This window comes from Centroberyx affinis, unplaced genomic scaffold (assembly GCF_046629955.1).
Source record: "Centroberyx affinis isolate AG114_WGS23_722 - 3 ecotype Tasmania unplaced genomic scaffold, CSIRO-AGI_Caff_v1 ptg000792l_1, whole genome shotgun sequence".
NCBI classification, from domain to species: domain Eukaryota; kingdom Metazoa; phylum Chordata; class Actinopteri; order Beryciformes; family Berycidae; genus Centroberyx; species Centroberyx affinis.
In genome coordinates, this window is record NW_027279398.1 from 418830 (window position 1) to 443025 (window position 24196).

The 24196-nt window shown below is 43.7% G+C and overlaps 1 protein-coding gene across 1 annotated transcript in view; it reads right to left on the reverse strand.

Annotated features, from left to right (window-relative positions):
• gramd1a (GRAM domain containing 1A) overlaps positions 1-23890 on the reverse strand; it is a 32088-nt gene extending 8198 nt beyond the window's left edge. Inside the window, exons 1-12 of the mRNA XM_071520313.1 lie at positions 23504-23890; positions 10927-11161; positions 9671-9691; positions 9213-9297; positions 7855-7958; positions 7528-7623; positions 6996-7076; positions 5704-5822; positions 4800-5115; positions 3563-3716; positions 1982-2128; positions 96-217 (exon numbers count right to left, since the gene is read on the reverse strand). Coding sequence (XP_071376414.1) covers positions 96-217; positions 1982-2128; positions 3563-3716; positions 4800-5115; positions 5704-5822; positions 6996-7076; positions 7528-7623; positions 7855-7958; positions 9213-9297; positions 9671-9691; positions 10927-11161; positions 23504-23619 — 1596 coding nt within the window. The 5' untranslated portion in view covers positions 23620-23890. The remainder of the gene's footprint in view (positions 1-95; positions 218-1981; positions 2129-3562; positions 3717-4799; positions 5116-5703; positions 5823-6995; positions 7077-7527; positions 7624-7854; positions 7959-9212; positions 9298-9670; positions 9692-10926; positions 11162-23503) is intronic.
• Positions 23891-24196: the final 306 nt, after the last annotated feature.

Consider the following 24196-nt stretch of genomic DNA (forward strand, 5'->3'; position numbering starts at 1 on the left):
ATCACAGCTCTAGTGTCTTCTTCTCTGCAAGCCTGTGCCGTGAACGGGCTAAACTGTAAAACTAAAAAAAAAGGAGGCGTTTGTCAGGGACTGACCTGCGTCTCCACCACGGGGGCGGTCTTGGGGCCGAGGGGGTTGTTGATGGCGATGGTGTAGCTCAGCACACGGCTGGTATTCCCACTGCTGCTGTCCTGCTGCCACTCGCCCACCGACAGGTCTGAGAGAGACGAAAGAGAGACAGACAGACAGAGAGAGAAAGAGCAGGAGAGAGAATAGAGAGAGTGCGTCAGAGAAAGGCGAAGAGACACAAAGTCCAAGAGAAAAGATAAGAAAGGTTGAGAATTTATGAAAGAAAAGGAGAGAGACCATGAGTAGGAAAGAGTGCAAAAGTGGTGAAGGGAGAGAGAAAAAGAAGGGGGTCAATCCATACTCCTTCATAAAAAAAAAGGAAAGAAAGAAATGTCCCAATTAGAGCGACACAATGCCCCCAAGCTGGCAGGGGCTCCGACTGGGGCGGCCACCAACCAAATCAACTCCACGGCTTCACCTCTGCTGCGATCAAACTACAGAAAAATGTCCAAGCTACTGACGCTATGTTTCTGGATACAATACCCAGTGCATTTACGCAAGTGCGACTAGAATCAGCAAAACCCAATAATGTGCTGCTGTGTCGAAGGCAGGGAATGAAAATACAGAGGGGAGAGAGAGAAAAAAACAGAGAGGCAACGACGGAGGTTAACACAGCGTGAACAAGTAGTGTAGCATGCTCATTAGTGGGCACAATACAGTGGCCTACAGTAGCCTATGTTTCCAGAGGGAGCGGCAGAGAGAGGAGGATAAGAAGCACCTCACATATTGATAATCATTACATCTCCATTTATCAACTAGACCACCCACTGATCCACTGGACAACAACTTTTTGGAGAAGTATTTTTCTTATTCCCGTGGATAACTGGCCAAAAATTAGACGTCATGTCATGTGTATTTGCAGCGCAGCTACAATGGCATTTCATAGCAGAAAAATGAACTTATCTATGGCATCAACAGTAAATGCCAGGTTTTGGTGTCAGTTCCTCAGAATCAAACAGCAAGGGCTTGAAAGCAGCCACAAGACATGCTGTGTGTTAAGTATGGGGTCTGACTCTCGCTCTTTCTCGACCAGAAAAACTCGCTCTCTCGCTCTTACTATCGCTCTCTCTCCACTACTGAAAACAACGAGTTCAGGCACGTTCTCTACGGGTAGTCGAAGGTCATTCTGGGAAATGTAGGAAATCACTAACTGAAGCAGAAGTAAACAAGGCAGGTTGAGGGAAAATGGGTGCACCAAGAATGTAAATTATACCACTGTCCAACATAAAATAACTCCTGTAAGGCACTGAACATCACAGACTGATGATATATTATAGTTAAAGAGTATGAGGATGGAATCTTCCTTTAAAACGAAACCAGATCCCTCAGACATGGGATCAGTGACACAAAAAGCAGAAAAAGTACCCGGCAAAAATAATCTCCCATCATTAGAAATGAACAGGAGTCGTGTCCTGCAAACCTGAATGTTACACTGACAAAACTAGCAACTGATTTGACATGCAAGTTCTTTATTTTGGTAAAAAAAAAAAAAAAAAGCAAAGTAAGGGAAGAGAGCTAAAGGGAACTTGAACAAGAATACAGCTGATGCGTACAGGACAAGGGTTGTGCAACTGTGTGTGTGCGTCAGTGCGTGTGTGTGTGTGCATACAATCATTCAATACCACACTTGCTTGCTTCTGTACCTAAGGCTATTCCAACCTTTCAATGTTAACAAGCACATCTCCGTATTCTCCCGTGTGTTATTGCGGTACTTGGTTTGGAATGGTATTAATGGTATTGTTATTGTAAAATTGTGGTATTATGCCAGCCCTAGTGTTTGCTAGAGTGTGTGTGTGTGTGTGTGTGTGTGTGTGTGTGTGTGTGTGTGTGTGTGTGTGTGTGTGTTAGGTACCAGTGAAGTGTCGCTGGGAGAAGAGGTGCTGGATGAAGTGTGTGTCAGCGGAGAACAGCAGGTCGTGCAGCTTGTCCACGCTCATGCGAACAGCCGTGTTGATGTGCAGCCGGCCGCTCAGGTCAGCGCAGAACGACTCCACTTCGCCTGGAAGGGCAGGAGAGAACGGAGGAAAAATAAAAAATCATCAACTGAAATAGATTGGTGCTTGAGGGTGATTTTAGTTGTGGTTCTACATCAATCACCGTTTTGGTCCCGAATTGCGGTTCCTGTGCAGGTTACAGTGTTAAAAACGCATACTTTGCATACTTTGTCAAAGCAAAGACAATTCCACACATTAGAACACATCTGTGCGGTTTCAGAGGGAAATCTGATATTTTAAGATCACATTTTCTCTAGCGGCAGTAGGAATTTTCTTGCCGTGGTGCTGAATGAATTCATGGGAAACACAGATAGCAATGTTTGGGCTGATTCCCTAATCAGTGACGGCCTGCTAAACAGGCTCTGGTTTGCACATTCAGGTTTCCTGAAATAGCCTATCTTCTCTGAGCTTAATATTAAACCTCCAGGCAGTCATGTCCTCGTCTTGTGCCGTCAACTGGGTGGTAATTCCAGGTTAATGATTTAACTGATTGTGCCAAAACAACACATAAAATGGAGGCTTAATAACACACGCATTCTTTTTAGCACTGGTAGGACACAAAGCTCCCGAGGGAATTCTTGAGATTTAGTCCATGAGAAATTCACCCACACGGCAGCAAATCACTCCGCGGCACCGCTTGAAAAAAAAAAAACCTCCCCTGCAATTATCGCTGATGTGGAAGGCAGGAGAGGTGGAGGCAATGGAGCAGAAACCTATCTTTTACAGTTGTTGTGCTTTGTCAGATCAGGCGGGGGAAGGGAAAATAATAAACTTTATTTGTATAGCACGTTCTTAAAATGGAGTTTAGAAAGAGCTTCAACAATCAAATAAAAGCTCAAATTAGAACAAGTAAATCAAAAAGGCACCACAAAATAAAAAGGAATAGAGCTTAAAAACAGGAGTATAAAACAACAGAATAAAAAAAAAAAATCACATAAAAGTAACTCTATAAAAATAAGTTTTAATAAGTTATGTAAGGCAGCCCTGATAGTACTTTGGCAAAAATGTGACTAGACCCTAAACCCTAAAGCCTAAATGTGACTAGACCCTAAACCCTGTGTTTTCACATCAGCTTTTGGTGGTCAATTCACTTTCAGTTCACTCAGTGCATGAAGTAGATCTTCAAAAAATGGTTAGAAAAAGTTAATATCAAAAATGTATCTTATCCTATCTATCTATCTATCTAACAATACCTCAATTCTATCTTTTTTATATGTATATATTAAGGCTTACATAAGCTCTAGCAGTTTCACTTTATAAGCCAAATATAATGAATTAAAAAAGGAATGGATCCCAAACATATTTTACATACTCATTTTACAGAAAGCATTTAAATCAAACTTAACCTAAATTGAACTAACTCTCAAAAAGAGGTTACATTTGCATTAATTAAACTGAGTTCCTGTGGTGGTGAGACCAGACATCCAAACAACACTCACTCTCTTCCTGCGTGTCTGAGGAATTGCTTGGGTCTGTGGGCAGTTCCTCATCGTTGGTGATGTCCAATGAGGAGAGGTTTCCCAGGCTGGTGGTCGGAGGGGGCAGCATGTGATTGGCTGACTCCGACAGGCTGTCCCCGCCCTCTTCCAGATTCTAAGGCGGTGAGGGGAAAAGGTATGCCAGAGGACAGTTACCAGAGACTGCTAAGGAAATCACCCCATCGTCATATGACTTAGAGAGAGGAGGCCTGAACTGGCCTGACTGCCTGTTGACACCGCCTAGGCAGACATACCACTGTAGATATGCAATTAATCTGAAGCCAATATACAGTCAACAGAGCACTCCATTTATCCACTTTGGTATGGCTTGGGCTTGATTTACCCATGTCCAGATCAAGACTGCTTGGCAACAAACATAGCAGCTGTTTTTGCGCAGAATTGGTTCGACACAGAGCCAGCTAGAATGGCTACATATATCACACCCTCAGGCGTGATATATGTAGCATTTGTGTGTGTCTTCGTGTGTGTTTTATGTAGCTACTTGAATTTGTTGATGTGTGCCGTTCACAAACACAACTATCACAGGTACATTTTCCTTTGTATAGAGGCTTTGCAGATGTGTCACAAATCTCCTAGCAACCACGACCGGTACCATCATGGAGGACCTTTGGAGAATTGGCTGTGTACAAATGATGACTAAATATATAACAAGCAGGCTAGAAGGAGAGAGATATCTGAGAAAAAAAACAATGTTGTGATGTGGGTGTAGATCAGCTCAGTAATCTCATAAGCAAAAGTGAATAATCTGACAAAGTAGATTGTTTCCAGCTGATGAATTTAGCATAGCAACCATTGTTGGTATTATCATGCAACTACTAACCACTATAAATGCTAGCTTCTACTAGATACGTTAGCCAGTGTGCAAATCAGATTTGCTTGTAACAAGAGAGTGATGACTAGCTGACCAGACAACATGATTTACTAACCAACAAACTGACATTATGTAAACACAAAATCGACCAGATGTATCAGCAGCAAAATGATCAAAAGAGCACAAAAATAAATTGTCTACTGAATTCTGATGAGAGGGCTGGCCGTAGGTTTAGAAACACAACCAACTGTTCACAGCTGTTTAGACCTCCAGTGTGGCCGCCAGAGTGTGCATAATGTCACCTGAAAGCCATCTATTGCAATTTTGCATGTGTTCGTAAATGTGGATGTCAAGCAGAAGACTCACAAAGGAGGCAGCAGTGGAGGCCGGGGCAGAGGCAGAGGCAGAGGCGTTGGTGTGGGTGGTGGACGGCAGCGAGCTGTGGGAGCTGGGCGGACTGGGCTCCAGGGGGTCGGAGCTGAGCCGGCGGCCGGACGAGGAGGGCACCTCCATGGGCAGACAGGAGGCGGAAGACGGGGGAGAGCAGCCCCCGAGGCTGGTGGCTGAGGGAGAGCTGACCGGACCGCAGGGCACCAGGGCCGGAGGGGAGCTGCCGGCGGAGGGGACCGACACCGAGCTCAGGTCCAACAGATCTGTGACTGACCCCGACTCGTCTCCTGGCCTGGAGGAGGGAGAGGGAGAGGGGAAATGAGTGACAGAGGAAGTGACATTGTGAGAAAAAGAGACAGAAACATGGGAGAGAAGAAGAGAAAGGAACATGGATATGGAAGAGAAAGTATGGATAGATGAAAAAGCAAAGAAAAAGAGAGAGGGGAAATAGGATAGAAAACTAAACAGTCAGACAGAGTAAACAGCATGATTAATTGTTCAGAGTAGTGACTTTAATTGAATAATCAATAGTACTTAGTGGACAAACAAAAATCAAAGAGGCATACTCTATCCCAATTGAGGGAGATGGCCATTTAGCATGCTTCTCTTACACACAGACTAAAATACACACACTTTAACCTATAATAGTGTATTTACACAACCACACACTCCTTCCAAATAGGCAACAGCTGTAATTTAATGGACTACTTGATGTGTCTTACTAACACACCAAGATTCACACATTACGTGCACCTTTAAAATATTAGTGTGTTTACACGCATTCACAGACACTTCATTAAAATAAACTCAAATTACATGCACTTCACCATATATTAGTGTGTTGTTTTTTTTTTTGTTTTTTTTACACACAACCACTCACAGTAGGCCGTTCATGTGTTCGGCAGTGGGGGAGACGTAGTCGTCGTCTTCACTAGTGAGGCCCAGTTCAGTGCCGTAACACTGGTGTACAATATGCCACAGTTCCTTGGGGGACAGGGGCTGGAGGACAAACACAAAACATCTATTCAATACTAAATTTAGATCAAATTACAACTATTGATGTGCTGCTTTCTGGATTTATGTGCTGCTATAATTTATTATACAATACCACTCAGCCATGATTCCAAGTATCTATGCATATACGTGCAAAATGTTGGTAAAATTTGTCTTGGCAGATAAATCAGTAAGGGTCACTTTTTGAAACGATAATATTTGAGTGCCACAGTTATACTGTTTTTGATCTTTGTCTGTTCTCAAACTTCCAAACTACGCTTCAAAACGCTCTCTTGTAATTTGACTTCTGTTGCACTTAATGATGAATTGCAAACTTGATCCACTGTATAACTGAGCAAGTTTTAAATTAACATAGCACCTGATTTTATACACAAAACTGAAATAAAAGATAGGCAGGGTGACTGCTTTCAATGAATTGAAATAAAATTAATTATTTTGGCCTGGAAAAACTATTATTGGCAGGTATTTGTTCTTTGTTTACTACCCATGGCAGGAAAGCCAAAAAGTTGTACAGACAGGTGACCTGAAGAAGCTAAACAAGATTGTAGAAGAAGCCTAGTTCCACTATTGGTGTGGCTCTTGAGCCCCTTGATGCTGTAATTCAGAGCACAGCGGAAAATAAGACATCATGCAAAATTGTACGCACCCTCTCCACCCTGTCCTGATGAGCCACATCCTCTTTTAATGGTCTTTTGACTGCACCCAAGGGTTCCACTTGAGCACCTTCGAAGCTCTTTTATACCTTTAAATGCTTGAAGGCAAAGCCTGTAGGGTGTTTCACTGACTGATTGTTGTGTGATGTTGCTGCTATTTATATATTCAAGTCTGTCCTTCATGTCTACTGTGTGTTGCTGTGAGATAACCTAACTTCCCCATGGGGATTAATAAAGTATCTACCTACCTTCCTTCATGCTGTGTGTATCGGCATGTACTGTGATACTCTAAGCAGTTGAAATGTCTCTGCACCAGTGCTACCCAGAGAAATCTCTGTGCATTTATTGTACTTGACAAATAACTATTTCTATTTTTCTGCAAAGCCTTTGTTTGTGGCCATCTCCTGCTTCTCGACACCCTGTTCTATTCTGAGACGTTAACTACTGGCCCTGTCACACAAGGCAGGGCGATTACATGCCAGGGGGGAGGGAGAGGAGGTGGTACCTTGTCCATCAGCGCGTTCTGCCACAGACGGAAAATCATCATGTAGCTGCGATCCCTCGCTCCAAAAGATGTGAAGAAGTGCTGAGATGGCGAATACCAGCAGGACAGGAAGGAGTGGAGGAAGGAATAAGGGAGACAGAAAGAAAAAAAGAGAAATGTGACAGTGGATTTGACGGACGGTTTCCCACTCTGGGGATGTTTGCTTTGTCACGGTCAGTAGACATGGAAGTTGAATCAGCTCATTTCATAGTGCTTCACTGGCAAAAAAGGAGGACCAAACAGCGTCAACAGTTAACTGCTAGTTTTATGCTTCGAACAACTAATAGTTAACAGTTAACTTTGACTGTAAAGGATAGATACGCTTTTCACAGCAGACTCCCAAAAGAAATGAGCCTTTATCTGCCTTGAAAATATCTGAACTAGGGTATTATATTATTTTCCATTACATCATCCCTCTTAACTGATCTTTAAAAAACTTCTGATCTGAAAATTATATGCTGTGACATTGTTCAGAGTATTGCCAGTGTCTGACCTTGTCATGGTCAGTGCTGATCTGGATGGCGTTAGGGATGAGCTTGGCGGTCTTCTCCTTGGTCAGAGTGGTCACGTCTTTCAGCAGGATAGTGATCTGGAACAGCGAAGGAAAGAGATTTACTCTGTGTGTGTGTGTGTATATGAGTGTGTGTCTGTGTGTTATTCTTATCTCACCAAGAGCCTGGGCATATCTACATTGCTCTGCAAATGAGTGCACTAAAACGAATCCTTATCTGATTGGAGGTGTGATATCAACCGGGTTGAATAGGGCATGCGTTCGATTGTGCGCGTGCCAGTGTGTACACAGCGCCAGTGTGTGACCTACAGTGGTCTCCCAGCGGAAGATGTTGCTGTAGAAGCAGAGCCAGTTCTCTGACAGATAGAGGCGGCCCTGAAGCAGGATGTCCTTCTGCAGAGCACAGGAGTAGTCTGGGGACAGGAGCAGAAAAGGGAAAATGAGGTCAGCTGATACACACACACACACACACACACACACACACAGCAGCTTGACTTCTATCAGGGATCAATCCAAACAAGTGGATTTTTCCGCGAGGGGTTTTGCTGATTATATGTACTCTTTCAACACTGGCCTGCTTCATACTCCTACAGTTAAATTTCAACAGGTTTGTACAAACAAAAAAACAGACACTTTTGTGGGAAAAAAACAAAGCCCCACATTGGCTTTGGACTCCACAGTGTGCACAGGCTTGCTGGCCAAAGTAGTTGAATTCTTCACACACCAACACCCCACTGTGCGACCATCTGCAATTTGTCTAAATATCACACGATCGGTTGTATTGCCTTGTGGAAAAGCGTCTCCATTTTGTTTTCTGGTTCGCTGCCTTTGTTTACATCTCCGCTATCGTCTCGTAGTCAGCGCTTTCAAAATGAATCGTTTCGAGGAAAGACTTTGTTGGAGGATATCAGCACATTTATGACCGAACAAACTGACTCTTAGTCTTCATATTCCCACAGCAGCCATTGTGGCTCTTTCACCGCAGCCATTGTTCTCTTAGTTTCTGTCAGCATTATTTCCGGCTTTGCGAGGTTATGGTTAGGCTACCGCTTTAATCTTCATGCGCCCCCTCTGTCGTCGAGCGTAACTACATGAAGCGAAAACACACAAACACCTTCACACCTGGGGACTGCCCAGTAAAACCACAGTCCTCTGCTGTTGGCCACAGAGAGGCTTCACTGGAGAAACAGCGAGTCAAGTGTCTTGGCTGAAGGGCAGTGTGTGAGCAGTGAGTGTTACTCATTCACTTTCCCCTACCCAGATCCTCAAAGTCAGAAACCAGAAGCGTTCAAGTCACAAGCCCGCTTCCCTTACCTTTATGCTACCACTACCCCATTTTCTTGAAAGCCCAAACCTCTTTTGAGTAAAATAGCCGAGAATGACTGGCTCTATCATTAACCACTGAATAGGAGCTTTCATGTTTTCATTGGACTTAAATTGAACTGATCCCAGCTCTGACTGGTATGCAGATTTATTCACATTGACAGGTATTGTGGACACAGTGATAGATGACAAAGAGTCAGGAGTCAAACACTCAATCTTCTAGAGCTTGTGTGTGCAGTGACACACGAGCAGCCCACCCCCCTATGAACACAGCACACACAGGGTTTATCATATGTCAACATGTCCTTGATGTCTGTCTGTGTGTGTGTGTGTGTGTCACTCACCCACTATGAGTCGCTCTGTATCGGGCAGTTTCTTGAAGAGTTTACGGAAATCCTCGTTCCGCTGCTTGTATGTGGGACTAAGAACCTGAGAAAGAGGACAGGAAGGGAAAGGAGAACTTGTTACTCACAACTAGCCCGGGTTACAGCCGATAGCCTTGGGCTAGCTTGTGAAATTTGTTTAAGCTAAATGAACAAAGCATGTGTCAAGAAGGGAGAGGATGTAATAGGCCTAAGTTTATCTCTAAAAATCAGATCCTACACAAAGCCTGTAATTAAGTATTGGAATAAAAAAGGAGAGCGAAGGGTGGGAGACAAAAGCTGTGTTTTCAGCACCAATTGTTCCCATTTCACTATGTCAAGTAGTTTCACCCGCTCTCATCTGAGAACAGACTACCATCAGCAAAATCAAGAGCCCTGGAGTGGAAACGCCTAATGAGGGGCTGTTAATGTATACTTACATTGTACCAGCTCTGCATTTTCTGCAAGGAAAAGAACAGCATATTCAGTGATGAACAGTACCCGATGCCCTCTGTAGCATAAAAAGCAGCATCTAACAGAGCAGGATCGTTCACAGCTGATGGCTACAATAGAGACCATCAAACACACTTTCTACAGGTATAGAAGATCTGTCAGCATACAGGCTTCTGGTAGAGTAAGCCAGTTGAAGATCTGCATCCATGTGATTCTGTCAGTCCAGCCCCTAGGCTAGGCCTCTTTCGTTTAGCCTTGAGGCTTCATACAGTTTTCACATGCTATAAAAACTGTCAGCACTTCTCCATTTTACAAGGTGGTTGTGCATGTGTCGCTGACCAGGTATAATGAACAGTCATTGATATAATCATAGGGCTGGGCGATAATTCAATATTATCGTTTATCGTCTTTCAGTGGAATCATATCGTGATGATATGAAGATATTTTGATATCGTGACACACATTTCTGCTGTCTAAATTGACGATAAGCAAATTTTACTTAAAAACTCTGATAAAATGAGGTATGTTAGGAATATTATTTGAAAATTTCAGTTTTGTTTGACACCACACCTAACATCACCATTCGGTTCAAAGAGATGAACATTCATTTGATTATTTAACGTGATTGTGCATACATGAACCATATCCTGATATATATTGATAGAGAAAAATCCTTATGATTATCATAATATTGATTTCAACCATATCGCCCAGCCCTATGTAATCAGTTGTTCCATTGAGAGCAACGAGCCTAAAATAAAGGGCTCTGAAAGCTAAAACACACTGCACAGGCACTGTGACGAGAAACTGTCACCCCATTGAAACACACAGGCTATCCGGGCACTTACAGGGAGAGCTAACATGTTAACAATGCTGCTAGTCCTTCTTACTGCCTGTTAACATTACAAGTTATTAAAGAAATAGGTACATTTACAGTTTACAATTTACAAATGTGTAACAGCTGATATGGCTAAAATAACTGGTTAACAAAAATGCAAAACAGACTTTTAGATTGGGTTCAAAATACCTGGTTTGGATGAGAATATACTAGTGTGGAAGGAGTGTGTGTCCTGTTGGTGTGTTTTTTCCCTACTTTTCCCCTCTTAACCGTGTCTCTCTGTGTGCATACAGACCCCTTGACAACAGTAGCTTTATTTTTAGGTTTACTAGTAGTAGTTTTAGGATTTACGCTCAGCACTACCCACATACCATACCACATCTATCTATGGGTGTTCCCCATTACCTTGGCATTGCGGCTGAAGTGGCGAGAAGCAATGGGGTAGGCGGAGGTGAGGGAGGAGGCGGAGGGTATGGAGGGCAGGGGGCTATCTGAACCCCCTCCTCCTCCACTCCCCCCTCCTCCTCCACTGCTTTTCTCCCCCCCTCCCTCACCCTCGCTGGCCCTGCCTCCCCCCAGGACCCTGCGCCGCAGGGAGGGAGAGCTGCCGGGGGTGCTGCGCGGAGAGTTACTGGCCGTACTGGAGACAGACAGGAGACGGAGAGAGGGAGGTTAGCCGGGGGAAGGAGAGTGGAAACTCTTTCATATTTCATTGCTGAATTTTGCTTTGTAGTGCCTTTGATGCCTGGCTATGCAAAAAGGCTGCAGGTGTTTTCTATTTGACACTAAGATACCATCTCAAACTCCCTACTGAAGACCAACACATAGTCGTGTTACTCAACTGTATAGCCACTATTAACAATTGAGCTCATTTTGACTAGCACAGCAACCAGACAGATACAGCTAGAGTATTTAAAGCCATTCAGTAATGGGTCTTAAGACTGTCTAATTCAGAAGCGTAACCTACATAACACAGGACCAGCAGTTCCTTTACAATAAAACACTGCCAAGTTAGGGTTTCAAGAGAGATTTTGTGATGCAAATGCAACTTTCCAACAGGATTTTCTTCTGGTGCGCTTAAGTGAAAATGGGAAGGCAACAAGCTGAACACAAACTGTCAAATCAATGAGTGTGTTCATCCAGCTCTTCTTGCTCTATCTAGCCAGTAGCCATGTACTGTATGCAGGCATAGACAGAGTTACGCTGTTGTCTTAACCTTGAAGTAAGCACAAACAGAGGACACAATGTCCGAATTGTACAATCTTACTGCTATAAAAAGAAATTCAGCCATGCCTGGATTTAACAGAATAAAAATTTCCCCTTATCACTTTGTTTCCAATGTGTTTCATCTGTAATGGTCTTCATCAGGGTTCTATTGCTGCCAAAATATGTGCATCTCACTTTTCAGGTCATGGGCCTGTGAAAATGGCTGTATTTATGCCACAACACAGTTGCCATGGCTGCACTTGATTCCTTTAAAAAAGGAAAAAACAACCTCTGTTTTCAGTCAATCAGTCAACTTGCCAATCTCTCTCTCACTCACTCACGCACACACGCACACACACACACACACACACACACACACACACACACACATATTATCTATTTATCATGGTCAATTCAATTTGCCTAAGCTGACATCATGAATCAGGTGTCACTGTCCAGGAGCTAAATCAGTAAGTATGCAATAACAAAGCCCAGGCTTAGGACGGCCTCCAGCTTGATGTATGCTCTCCCATGAGTACAGCCAGTGCAATGTTGCATTAGCGCCTTCTTGATGTGAACACATTTGATAATTTTGTTAATTAATCTCACGCTAAACCAACAACTCAGAAGGACTAATCACTCTGGGTTAGCTGACTAATCACTCTGCAGCAGCCCAAATGCTTTTTTACACTCCAAACCTCCCCTTCCCCCTGCTCGCGACTCATTTTCTCCCTCCTTGCACACTTTGTTGCCATCTTTTTTTACTCCCCGACCTGCTCTTTTGTATCATCTTCCCTCCTGCTCCCACTTTCTCTCTCCAATGCAACTCAAAGCTGCCAGAGTACAGCTCCCACCCTGCCAACCGGGCTGCCGTTGTCTTAGTGACCGGAGCTGGAGAGGAGGAGGAGGAGGAGGAGGAGGGGGAGGGGGGTGTACCGCGAGTAAATATCAGCATCTCCAAGGTAACGCCACTGCCGGTTGGAATAGCTCGCCAGTCTGAGCTGTCAATCAATCTCAATGTGGAAAGCGACGCCACGCGGGGATCCGTTACTCTTGCCAGATTTGTGGTTTCGGATAAAACCCCTCAAGTATATTATCCCATCTAGTCCAGCTATGCTATTTCGAGAGGCATTATGACAAGTAGTATTAAGCTATCTTAAGGCAAACGTACGGCAACAAGGGCAGCGGACACCGTTAATAAGCTTGTTGTGCGGTTGGTCGGTCGGTGTGACCGAGTCCTACCGGGGCAGTGCGAATCTGTGTCAGCGTGTGTTTACAAACCGAGGCTAAATCCTTCAGCAGCCGCAATGGAGAGGCTAAAGTGAAGGCAGCATTGCCAGAATCTTCCATGCGTTTCTGTTTGCCTGATCTAGTTAACGTTAGCAATAATCCTGACAAACTGTTCCCTCTATGTACATTCATAGAGATTCAGTTACAGACAATCAGAGCAGTGCGGCTGACTGAACGGCGAAAGAAAACACACCGCTATATACCCAAAAGTGGCATCTCGCTGTCCGGTGAACTCGTTCAAACAGCTAGCTTACGTTAACCGGATAAAAACACTGAAGGAGCGGAGTCAACCGTGACATATGCGGAGAGGAATGGACCAACTCGTTTCAGCTGAAGAAGCATTATATTGTGCAAGGATGGAGACTCCAAATCAATGGTCAGTGAAACGGAATAGGAGGAGGGAGGAGGGGGGGGGACACATAGGGGTACGTCTCCGGTCAGACAGAGATAGCGCGACAGAATGAGGATGAACATACGGCTGCCATCAGTTTATAATACCCGACCGTGTGCTGCACATTGGTCCCATACAATAGAAAATACTATGCCTGTCCCACCCATATTCCCAGTGGGATATATGCAAGCTGCGACTCCTCTGACCACACGAACTGCGCCCATGAACGAGGTATAAACAGTAAAAACAAAGACACAACGGATTTCCTCGCCTCAGAGATCACCATACAACCAGCAACTCTTAATTACACACATATATATCACTTACTCGAACATGTCATGAGGTGTCGGCGATTGAGAGTGATGTCCACACACACACACGTTTGCTTACTACTGTATCAATATGGCACCGGTCTTATTATGTGCAGCGAGAGCAGGCGAGACGCTACAGGGTATGTCCGCTCTTCTGCCTCGTTCCCCCCGCTACCAACACGCACAGCTCCCGGGTAGAAATAAGCCCATCATCCATGTTTTGTTTGTTTTTAATTCCCCATCACAGCCGACGCCCGCCACCTCGCAGCCGTGCAGCCATGTACCGGACCGCTGCTCCTATTCCGTTTCCAGGACCCGGTAACGAGCTGCCGTCGCTGCGTCCATCGGTAATCCCAGTTGAACTGAACAGAGGGAGAGGAGGAGGAGGAGGAGGAGGGAGGAGGAGGAGGAGGAAGGAGGCGGCTCCATGTGTGTGTGAGAGAGGGAGAGAGAGAGAGGCCTTAGTGCTGAACTGGGGGACACCGATAAGGATGATAAGGAAGAGCCGAGGCAAGCTATAGGCTGATGGGCTGAGGAGTTTTTATCAGAATATAGTCAAGGGGTACAGTAGGGGGGCCATACGGTAATTTAAGAGGGGGTCCTGTCCTGTCCTGAAATCATACTTCTAATATACAAAGTTATTAGCTTGTTGGTTATCTTTGTGATGAATGCCTTAACCGTTTGAAATAACCCTAAAAAATCCTAAAAAAAAAAAAAAAAAAAAAAAAAAAAAGTTTTGAGGGGTGGTGAGCCAAAAAATTAAGCAGCAAGACAAAAGAGGGGGTCAAAACAGCCTACTCAATGTCTAACCCTATAGTTCATAAGGCTGGGTACTGGCAAGGACCTCACCATACGATAAGTATCACAATACATGGGTCACATACACTGGGATACGATACATATTGTGATACATTGCAATACTCTACATAATTTACTTGTAAAATTTTAAAATAGAGCTGAAAATACAACTTGCTGTGTACCACCTGGGTAGTCTAATATGTACATCACATTATATTGATAACTCAGCGGACAAATTGAGCCAAAACTATTTAATTCAAAGGGATTTGAGGGAAATTTAAGGACATTTTAAATCTGTTTAAAACATGATTTTTTTTTTTTAATGTATCGATACGAGGGGCTGGAAAATCGATACAGTATCATGGAAAAAAATATTGCAATACTCAGCTGTATTGATTTTTTTTTTGCACAGCCCTAATAATTCAATCCATATGTTCTATCATCTAATACTGGAAAAACAGGATACTTCTAATATACAAAGTTAATAGCTTGTTGGTTATCTTTGTTGGGGATGAATGTCTTTACTGTGTGAAATAATGACCATTTAGGAGGCTCTACTTCTAATAGTTGGTCAAATAAAATATCCTCAATAACAAGACCAAAAAAAAAAAAAAAAAAAAAACACTTATTGGTGTTAAAGTTCACCATCCTGCAGGTTGGTGTTTCCAACAGGGGGTTGTGAGAAGGCGTTGCTTCATTTTTAGAGGTTGGGAGCTAGAAAGGTTGTTTGTTTTAGACGTTGGGTCAAACAGCCCACTCAATAGTTACTTCTATGAACCCCTGTCCAATCCATATGTTCTATCATCTGCTACTGAAAAAACAGGATAGATCATAGCTTTGATAGCATTGCAAAGAAGGAGGCCATGGCTGCCTGTAGTGGATCCACCTGGCCACAGCCCAGAGCCCACCCAATCCCTTAACCCTCAATCACTCCGACCATCCCTCTGGATTAGAGACCACATCATAATCCACGCTATGGGCTCGGCCAGGCCCGCATCTCCACCATGCTGTCCCTCCCTCTCTGTAATCTGCTTTTCTGAGGTTCACCAATGGCCCGTCGTAATCTCAGAGTTTCATGGGCCAAGTGGGCATGAAGTGGGCACGGTGAAGGGAGGCAAAGAAGAGAGAGTGCAGGCTAAAGAATGACCAAAAATGTGTAGGATGATATTTACATGCTTCCCCTAGAGAAAAATCACTTATTTCAGCAGAGAGTAAGCAAAAAAAAAAAAAAGAGGGCAGTGAGGCAAGTCAAAGTCTGTGACAGCAGATCAATGTCTTTGGCCTAATTAGGAGAATGTTGCTTTAGGCATATACTCAGCACATTTTCAGGCACGCCCGCAATCCAAAGTGTCTTGGATGCCAGCTTTCTGCTTGAGAGAACTGTGTTAAAATTTACAATGCAAGACTAACGTTTGAATATGACAAACAAGGGTGACTGCTGAAAATAGGTTCCCAACAGATACAATGTTGCTGGCCTGCAGACAACTGATTAGTAACATTTTGTGTGTGGCAGCGTACAAATTATCAGCACAGACAGAAGAACAACATCAGAAGTATGTCTGTGAACGCGGACTATGCGAGTCAGGAAAAAGGATCACAAGGTTAAACTGATATGGTGTGGCAGACAGAGAATAAGAGGTCACAATCATCATCAATCACTATCAGTCAGTAGCTTTCCTCTCACCTGATGTCCAAGAGTCACTGTGCTGTTCAGATTTGGCTGTGCTCCACCCCCTTTGCAATTATGTTTGACGGTTGGTACAGTGATAGGAGACAAAGTAAAGAATTCCATCAAAATTGATTCGCAGGGGGAGCTAACTAAGTCACATAACATCTTTGGTTTGAAGATGGCTCACACTGTTAGTCATGTCAATACCCTTCCCCGTCTTTTTGTAATTCACCACTCTGCACTATCCAATAGAGCTGAAATGGTGTAAAAGTCTCTCATAAAAGTAAGTAAAGTTTATATAGCATCTTTCACAGAGCAAAGTCACAAAGCAAATGTCACAAATGCTTCACAAGAGTAAAATGGCTAAAAATAAGACCAGAAAACAGCAAAAAACCAATAAGAAGTAAAAAAAAAACAATAAGGAAAAGAACTTAATAAAATTTTGTAAACTAGAGGTAAACAACGGAAGCACCAAACTATGATTTTTTTTTTACAATATCCACATATGCATAACCATGTATGCACAGTGGTGTTGAGTATTTGCATACATGGAGTTAAAGGTGAAAAAACAATTGCTTTGTAGTACCTGACAGTTGACTAGTTACAGTGCTGTACTGACTTTTCAAATGAGACGATGGCTTACTCAGAACGCGTCATAGAATGTAATGCATTTCAGCTCTGGTAACAAGCCACGGTCTAGCTCAAACTATTTCAAACCAAACAAACGTGATGGAAAATGGCTGTTCTCGTTACACATTTCCTACATAGTTGTCCGTCTCCCGCAATGAAATCAGGGGAGGGACGACGGGATCGGCCCCGGTCTGTCTGTCCATCTGTCACGCAAATCATCTCAGACGGAAGCCGACTGATCGGATTTTGACGAAACTTCAAAGAATGATACGTGTCGTTGCTCCGTTCCGACATTTTCAAAATTACACTTACTGACCTAAAGGCGGGCAATACAATGTTTGCGTAATTGTCTGTACGTCACACACAATATCTCAGTCACAGCTGATGGGATTTCGCTACATTTGTTTACTTGTTACTGATTGGCCCAAAGGGGGACTGCATCATTCGTTGGGTACGACATGTTTACTGTTCCGTTTTCTTAATATTGTATCCTGCTGTGTACATCATCCTCCTCTGCTATCTAACAGCAATTGTGAAACCAAACATGTGATACATGTTTATTATAGCAATTTAACAACATGTTTACATCAAAATAAGTAGGACAAGGTCTCTATGTAAAGGGGATTAGCCTTACAGCAGTAGTGTAAAAAATGCATTTGTGCTGTGTTTTGCAAAGCAAGTGAAAGGCATCTGAGGTCAGCAGAAAAGCACCGATAGAGAGCTTCTTAAGTCAATAAAGAGTACAAATTTGTCTCCAATAGACAAACACAACTCCCGCAACCCCAACATACAAAGGCAAGGAGCAACCAGTGCAGTCAGCAAAAGGAGCACCGAGGATCTGTGAAGGATCCGGTGGAAACGTTACGTCTGTATTGGCCGAGGCTGCAGATAGAAAACGGTTTTGAAATTCAGTAGATCTCTCAATGTCTAGCATCAACAAAAAGAAGCACATCATCTTGTACAGTAGGAACATGCCTTTCAACATGTCCCAGAATGCTCTGTCATGGCGCATCACCATCATCATAAATTGGTGTTTGTCGATTCCTATTGTTTAATTTCAGTGTGCCACACAACATGCTGCTGGGATGGCAACTACTGTGTTCATTTGCATCCAAAGGAAAGTGTAAATGAACCTCAGCGGAGATTTCCACAGCTGTGATGGTCATTAACCTCTTTATGGCTCTTCATGGTTAAATCCCATCAGGGTGTCAAGTGGTCAATTATTCTCACCTCTTCTGTGGAAGATCTGTTGCATGCAGGAAACAATGGCCAATTTACCAAGATTTTGCTGCCTAAAACACAGTCCTACAGCAAGGCAAATTATTGTGCATTCAATTGCAACAACAGCTTTAGCTCCACACTGATGTTACAGTTCATTATCCTTTCCTCCAGTTGTAGTGTCAGTTTTCAACTGAAGCAATAGGCTAGGTCCAGGACACAGAAACAAGCTAATGAAGTTGCTGTATCATGGTAATCTCTTATAATCCTGCACAAGGTGGCAATTAAACAGTTCCAACATACCTAAAAACATACAAAACAACTAAAAAAGAAAAATGTTAGCCAACTTGCAATCTAACACCACATCACATTTGTTCAGGAGCTACAGCAACATGAGAACTAAGATCTTTTGGCTTTCACTCTGAATACCATCACTGGTATAGTTTCCCTTGTTTTGAGTCAGTTCCGCTTGATGCTGAGCAAAACCCAAATACTCCAAGACACACATACTCTGAGGGACACTCTGCCTGAAGGATCCCTCTTAGCAGACCTAGCTATCAGGAATAAGAAAGACGAGCTGCAGCACATAGGGCCGTAACCATAGACTGTAAAAAAAGATGGACGTAGTGAGTGTGACGTCACCCATAGGTTTCTGAAGGGCCGTTTTGAAGCCAAAAGTTGGGGTTCACGATCGCCGCCATGTTGACACTTTTTGGAGCCGGAGCAGCCAGAGCGAAGCCGGGGGTTTCCCACAGCGGCGCAGCTCCCCTTGCTATTGGTCCGTGATCGGTAACCTGCGCGATCACTGGACAGGCGACCTGTCAATCACTCTGAAAACTACCCCATTTTATAACCGTTATATCCCGTTAATGACGCAATTATTTTGAAAATCGCCATACAGACACATATAAGAAGATGTGAAATTAGCTACTAAGACCATAAAAATTATTGACTTTATATTTTGAGTGAGAAGTTGAGCTGTGGTCCCATAGACATGAATGGAGTTGGGCGGGATTTAGAGTCTTTTTGGAGCCGACCCTAGCGAACGTTAGAGGAACTGCAGCTTTCAGCCACTTCCATATTGGCTTCAAAATTCACCCGCAGTTTTGGCCGCTTGGCCGTAACCCACTGATGCTTGATTATGATTGTGGGTTAGGTACACTTAGACATTAATTGGTCTGAACATAAATCTGAGAAAAGGAGCACGTTGGTAAGGTTGAACCCAATTTCTTTCGAACCTAAATCTTTAACTGTTTTTTCAGCTCTCTAAACATTAATATAACCCAGAATCACATTATAAAAAAGGACAAGGTCAAAGAACCATCATGGGGTGAATAATGAAACCCTAACCAAGGTCTAGACAATAAGTTTCATTAAGCAAAACAATATAACTGGGTCAATAAACTGGTGGGTAAATGAAGAGGACAAGGGCACAGCTGTTCATATGGAGCAAAGGAGAGAAACACCCTCTGCTTGCCCTGGTAGCCGACTGACAGGCCCACAGAGTACACTGCAGCACCACCGGGGACCGCCTCTGATTGGACTCACATGACATCATCAGACAAAGAGCCTGCTCCCATTGGTTGAAGGTGATGTCATGCTTCAGAAGAAGGATGAGTGGCGCATAAACCCCGCCTCTAGCTCCTTGTGACTGACCCAGCTCTGTTTTTCTCTCTGCTACAACAGCAGTCTCACTTTCTTTGTTTACAGTTTACATAACCATGCTGTTTTGCATATTTAAATAGGTAATTTATTCTAAAAATCTATTCTTCTAATCTTTTAAAATATTCAGTATCTGAGCATATTAAATGTGTCATATCCTCACAGCTAAGTAGTAGTGTTAACTGTCATAATATAGATTAGCATGGCACTTGCTTGTTCTCTGAAATTCTGAGTGTTGGCCTGCTTTTTGTCTGACGTCATACCATAGCATGAATCAACTCGACTTAATCAGGATTTTAACAGCATAATCTGTCCTCTCTGGTTTTAGCCATTAGCTAATTAACTCCACCATGTTCCAAAATAGTCGGCCTGGTGTGGCATTTGAGAAAACTCGTGTGTAAATCTCCATCAGATGTTAGGTCTTTTTTTTCCCACCAGCATGCACAAATGACAGGCCACTCACTCCAGTCTCTCATTACAGGCAAATCTGGTCTCAGTAGGCCTGAATGCAAATTGGCTGTGGTTTTACAAAGCTATAAGCCTGCACTGCCCATGTGAGAGTCCAAAGCGCTGCTGATGGTGTGAACACCCAGTTCCAAGCCACTGATCCTTTAGTGCTGCTGTTGCTATAAGATAAGTGAGCCCAACCCCGAGGGGAGGACCTTCAACAGTAACTGCATGACTAAAAATCACTCTTCAGTCTGGGCCGCCCCATGACAGAGAAAACAACCGCTAAGCTAGCCCTATATTCCTCTATCACTGGCATACTATGAAATATGGTCAGGCATCCTCGTACATAATAAGCCATTTGGGACAAAGCCAGAGCACTAACCTGCAGCTGTCCCAGTCGGAGTCTCTGCTGAGCAGGCTCCTGAGGGACCAGCGGGAGCGCCGGCTGGGGGACGAGCTACGCGACCAGGAGCGAGACGGCGGCAGAAGGAGGTCCTGGCAAGGGCTGTCCCGGCCCGGCTCTTCCCCCTCCGTCTGAGTGGCCAGAGAGGGGGAAGGAGACGGGCTCCGCTGCTGAACGCTCCTCCTCTCCCCAGCCTCCTGTATCACAATCTGCGGCGTTTCGTCCCATTGCCGTTTGGGAGAGCTGCCTAGTTCTTCTTCGTTCCTTTTCTTGGCTCGGGTCCTGCTGCGGTAGGGACGATTGAGGCGGCTGCATCGGGACGGTCTGGGGCTAGGGGAGCGAGACCAGGACTCCGTGTCTGAGGACGGTGGCAGGATAGTCAGCGTGGGGATGGGGATGGGCTGAGCCAGAATGCTACCTCCTGGTCCCGCTGGAGAGGACATAGTCATCCTCAGAACTTACCTTGGCTAATTTTCTGTGTGAGTCAATTCAAGGGCCCCGACGAGGGCTTGTTGCATCCTGAAAGGCGAGGCTGATAATGACTGACCGGGATGTTCCAGTCATGCTTATGCTTAAGTTATTGTAAGAACTTTGAGGGAAAACACATCCAACTTCTACTTCCGGGCAAATCAGTTGTGGCCTTTTTAACAAACCATGAACAAAGACAGTTTAGTATTTCCCATATTTCCAGTGACTTTAGGCAACTCAAGGAAATGTCTTCACATGAGGCAAGTTGAATTTCTCAAAAGTGGTGTAACCGCATTACACAGTACACAATATTATGGGTGTTCCTCCGCAGTCAAAAATTATGCAGCAGGAAGCTGGGAGAGGGCCATCAGATAATTTCACAAGCCTTCTCAAATCTCCCTTCACGCGATCCCTCATCAGTTGTCCAGTCTGTATAGGTGTTGTCTACGTTGCTTTGTCATCCCGTTTCTGTGGCTAGCTTATGTGCCTCACCACTTCCTCGTCTGCACCTCTCCCACTGTCCGGTGTCACTCTTTCTTCAGTATGCCTCCTCCCTTCAGCAGACTTCACAAGGCTTGCATTTGCATAATCAGGCTCATCTTTGCAAAAGTTGAACTTTCAGAGCAAGACAGATCTATGTCTGGGAGAAGCTACCTGGGGGTTGAAGAGAGGAGAAACTTTGCATTCAAAAGACTAGCCTACATCTCACTATCGCATCCTAAAATGGCCCTTGAAATATAACTTGTTAAACCCTCCCACTCAAATAAATGATTGTGAGGCTGAGGCTATTTCTGTCCGTTCTTTGGTACCGTCTGCCCGACTGGTTCTGGGAATATGAGATATCATATGACACATGGTTTGTTGTGAAATATTGCTCCCATCAGGAGGCAGATCAATAAGCTATGTTTATGGTGGGGCAGTTCATGTCCTATGTTTAATATTGGCCCAGCAGCTTTGGAGTATTGTTTGGCTATTATCTTTGTGAGGGATTACTCAACATTTGCTCCCTTCAAGTATTAACTCAGAAACAGCCAAACCTGGTTCAACATAAGCAGGGCTGCAACTAACGATTATTTTCATTGTCGATTAATCTGTCGATTATTTTCTCAATTAATCGATTAGTTGTTTGGTCAATAAAATGTCAGAAAATGTCAATCAGTGTTTCCCAAAGCCCAAGATGATGTCCTCAAATGTCTTGTTTTGTCCACAACCCAAAGATATTCAGTTTACTGTCATAGAGGAGTAAAGAAACCAGTTAATATTCACATTTAAGAAGCTGGAATCAGAGAATTTTGACTTATTTTTCTTAAAAAATTACTCAAACCGATTAATCGATTATCAAGTAAGTTGGCGATTAATTTAATAGTTGACAACTAATCGATTAATTGTTGCAGCTCTAGGCTAAACATAGGACTATTCAGCGTTTGCTCCCTTCAAGTATTAACTCAGAAACAGCCAAACCTGGTTCAACATAAGACTATTCAGCGTTTGCTCCCTTCAAGTATTAACCCAGAAACAGCCAAACCTGGTTGCACAGAAAACTAAGTTAGACTTTGTCACCGAACAGTAACAGAGATGAATTTCAGCCCCATTGTTGCAAGGAAACCCTTACAGGCCAGTCCTCAAACCAGGAAACAGGTGCGATGAATGGCATCATTTCCAAAACCCTGAATAGATACAAACACACAACTAATCCTAAGACTCTCATTGAAGGAACAGACACATTATCTCATCTGGCAACAACCAGATGCGATTGTAAACATCAATAATAACACATCCTTTGAAAAATACCAGTTTATACAACTAATAACGAGGTCTAACTGCCACCTTGAGGTACCAAAGCAATAATAACTACATGAGAACATACTGTAAATGTATCCTCCAACAGGGAAGGGGCAGCCTGTGTGTGTCACTCCATTGTTTGCCTTCAAAGCAGGCACTTCTAAAGCAAGGGCCCAACCAAGCCTGACAGTATTTGCTGTGATCTGTTTGAACAAGAACAATCTTGGCATAGTCTTGTTTGCCCATAGTAATCCATCATAATCCCCGTGCAGCCCTCTCTCTTTGGCCCACACAGGCCTGACGTTTTAACTTGCCATAAAACACAGGCCGAACACTCAGAGACTCAGTTAAGGGAACTTCAAGTTGATCCCAGCTACTAGCGTGATACACAACACACCAAAACCACTGCAGATGCAGCCCAATATGTTCAAGCATGCCAACTCTCGTTTCTGTAGATTTCCAGGAACAGCTGATCCTGTGATCTCACGTTCTTGACTTATCATCTTTGTTGCTTTGTTTACTAAACACATTTGTGTATATATAAATGAGTTACAGCTGTAGCATTACAATGACCTGCAGTAATGTGAAAGAGGCAAACAGTCCTCGAGACCTGTTGTTATCATATGGTGTTAGTCTTACACCCCAAGGCCTCAAAGGGCCAGCCAAAATTGTATCGCCTGGCAAGAAAAAGTTGCAGTTCCTACCTCCCATTGGATGAGTTTCCTCCGTTTCTGTTATCTTGCTCGGCCTCGAAAACAAGCCGAGCGACGGTGCGGGGAGTAATGTTAAAATCCACTTTTTCACAGGAACACATCAACATTATTAGAAAAGCATCTACCGACTGCAGCTAATAGTTAGCCTTAGCCAGCTAACGCTAACTAACGTAGACAGCCAAGTACCCCCAACTTCTGATGGCCGACAGCTCCCAAAAAGATGACTATCTAGCTAGCAGGCTATCATTTCCAGCAGAGAAAGAACTGCCCCGACGTCTTCCATCTTTAATTTAAAAACATCCTGATATAAAAACTTTCATCAAACTAATTCTCTAGCTAACCACCAAAGTTAGCTTTGCAATATTAGCTAGCTGGCTTTTAAACTCTCACACAGATGAGCTTTTTTTTGTCGAAAGTAAAATGGAATGAAGTCAGTGGTCGGCTGATAAACTTGGTGCGCGGGGGTTCACAGAAATCTTATCAGCACAAGTCTTGTCTTTGCCGTATCATTTTTCAATAAAGTACAAACTCATTGACATTTTCAATTGCTAAATACAATAATTTCTAATAAATATTAGTTCCACTCCCGCTCACTACATAACTAAGTTTACGCACTCACCGCCGCAAGAAAATTAACCCCCCCGACGACAAACTTTGTGGTACAGTCCGGGGAAAATAACTGTT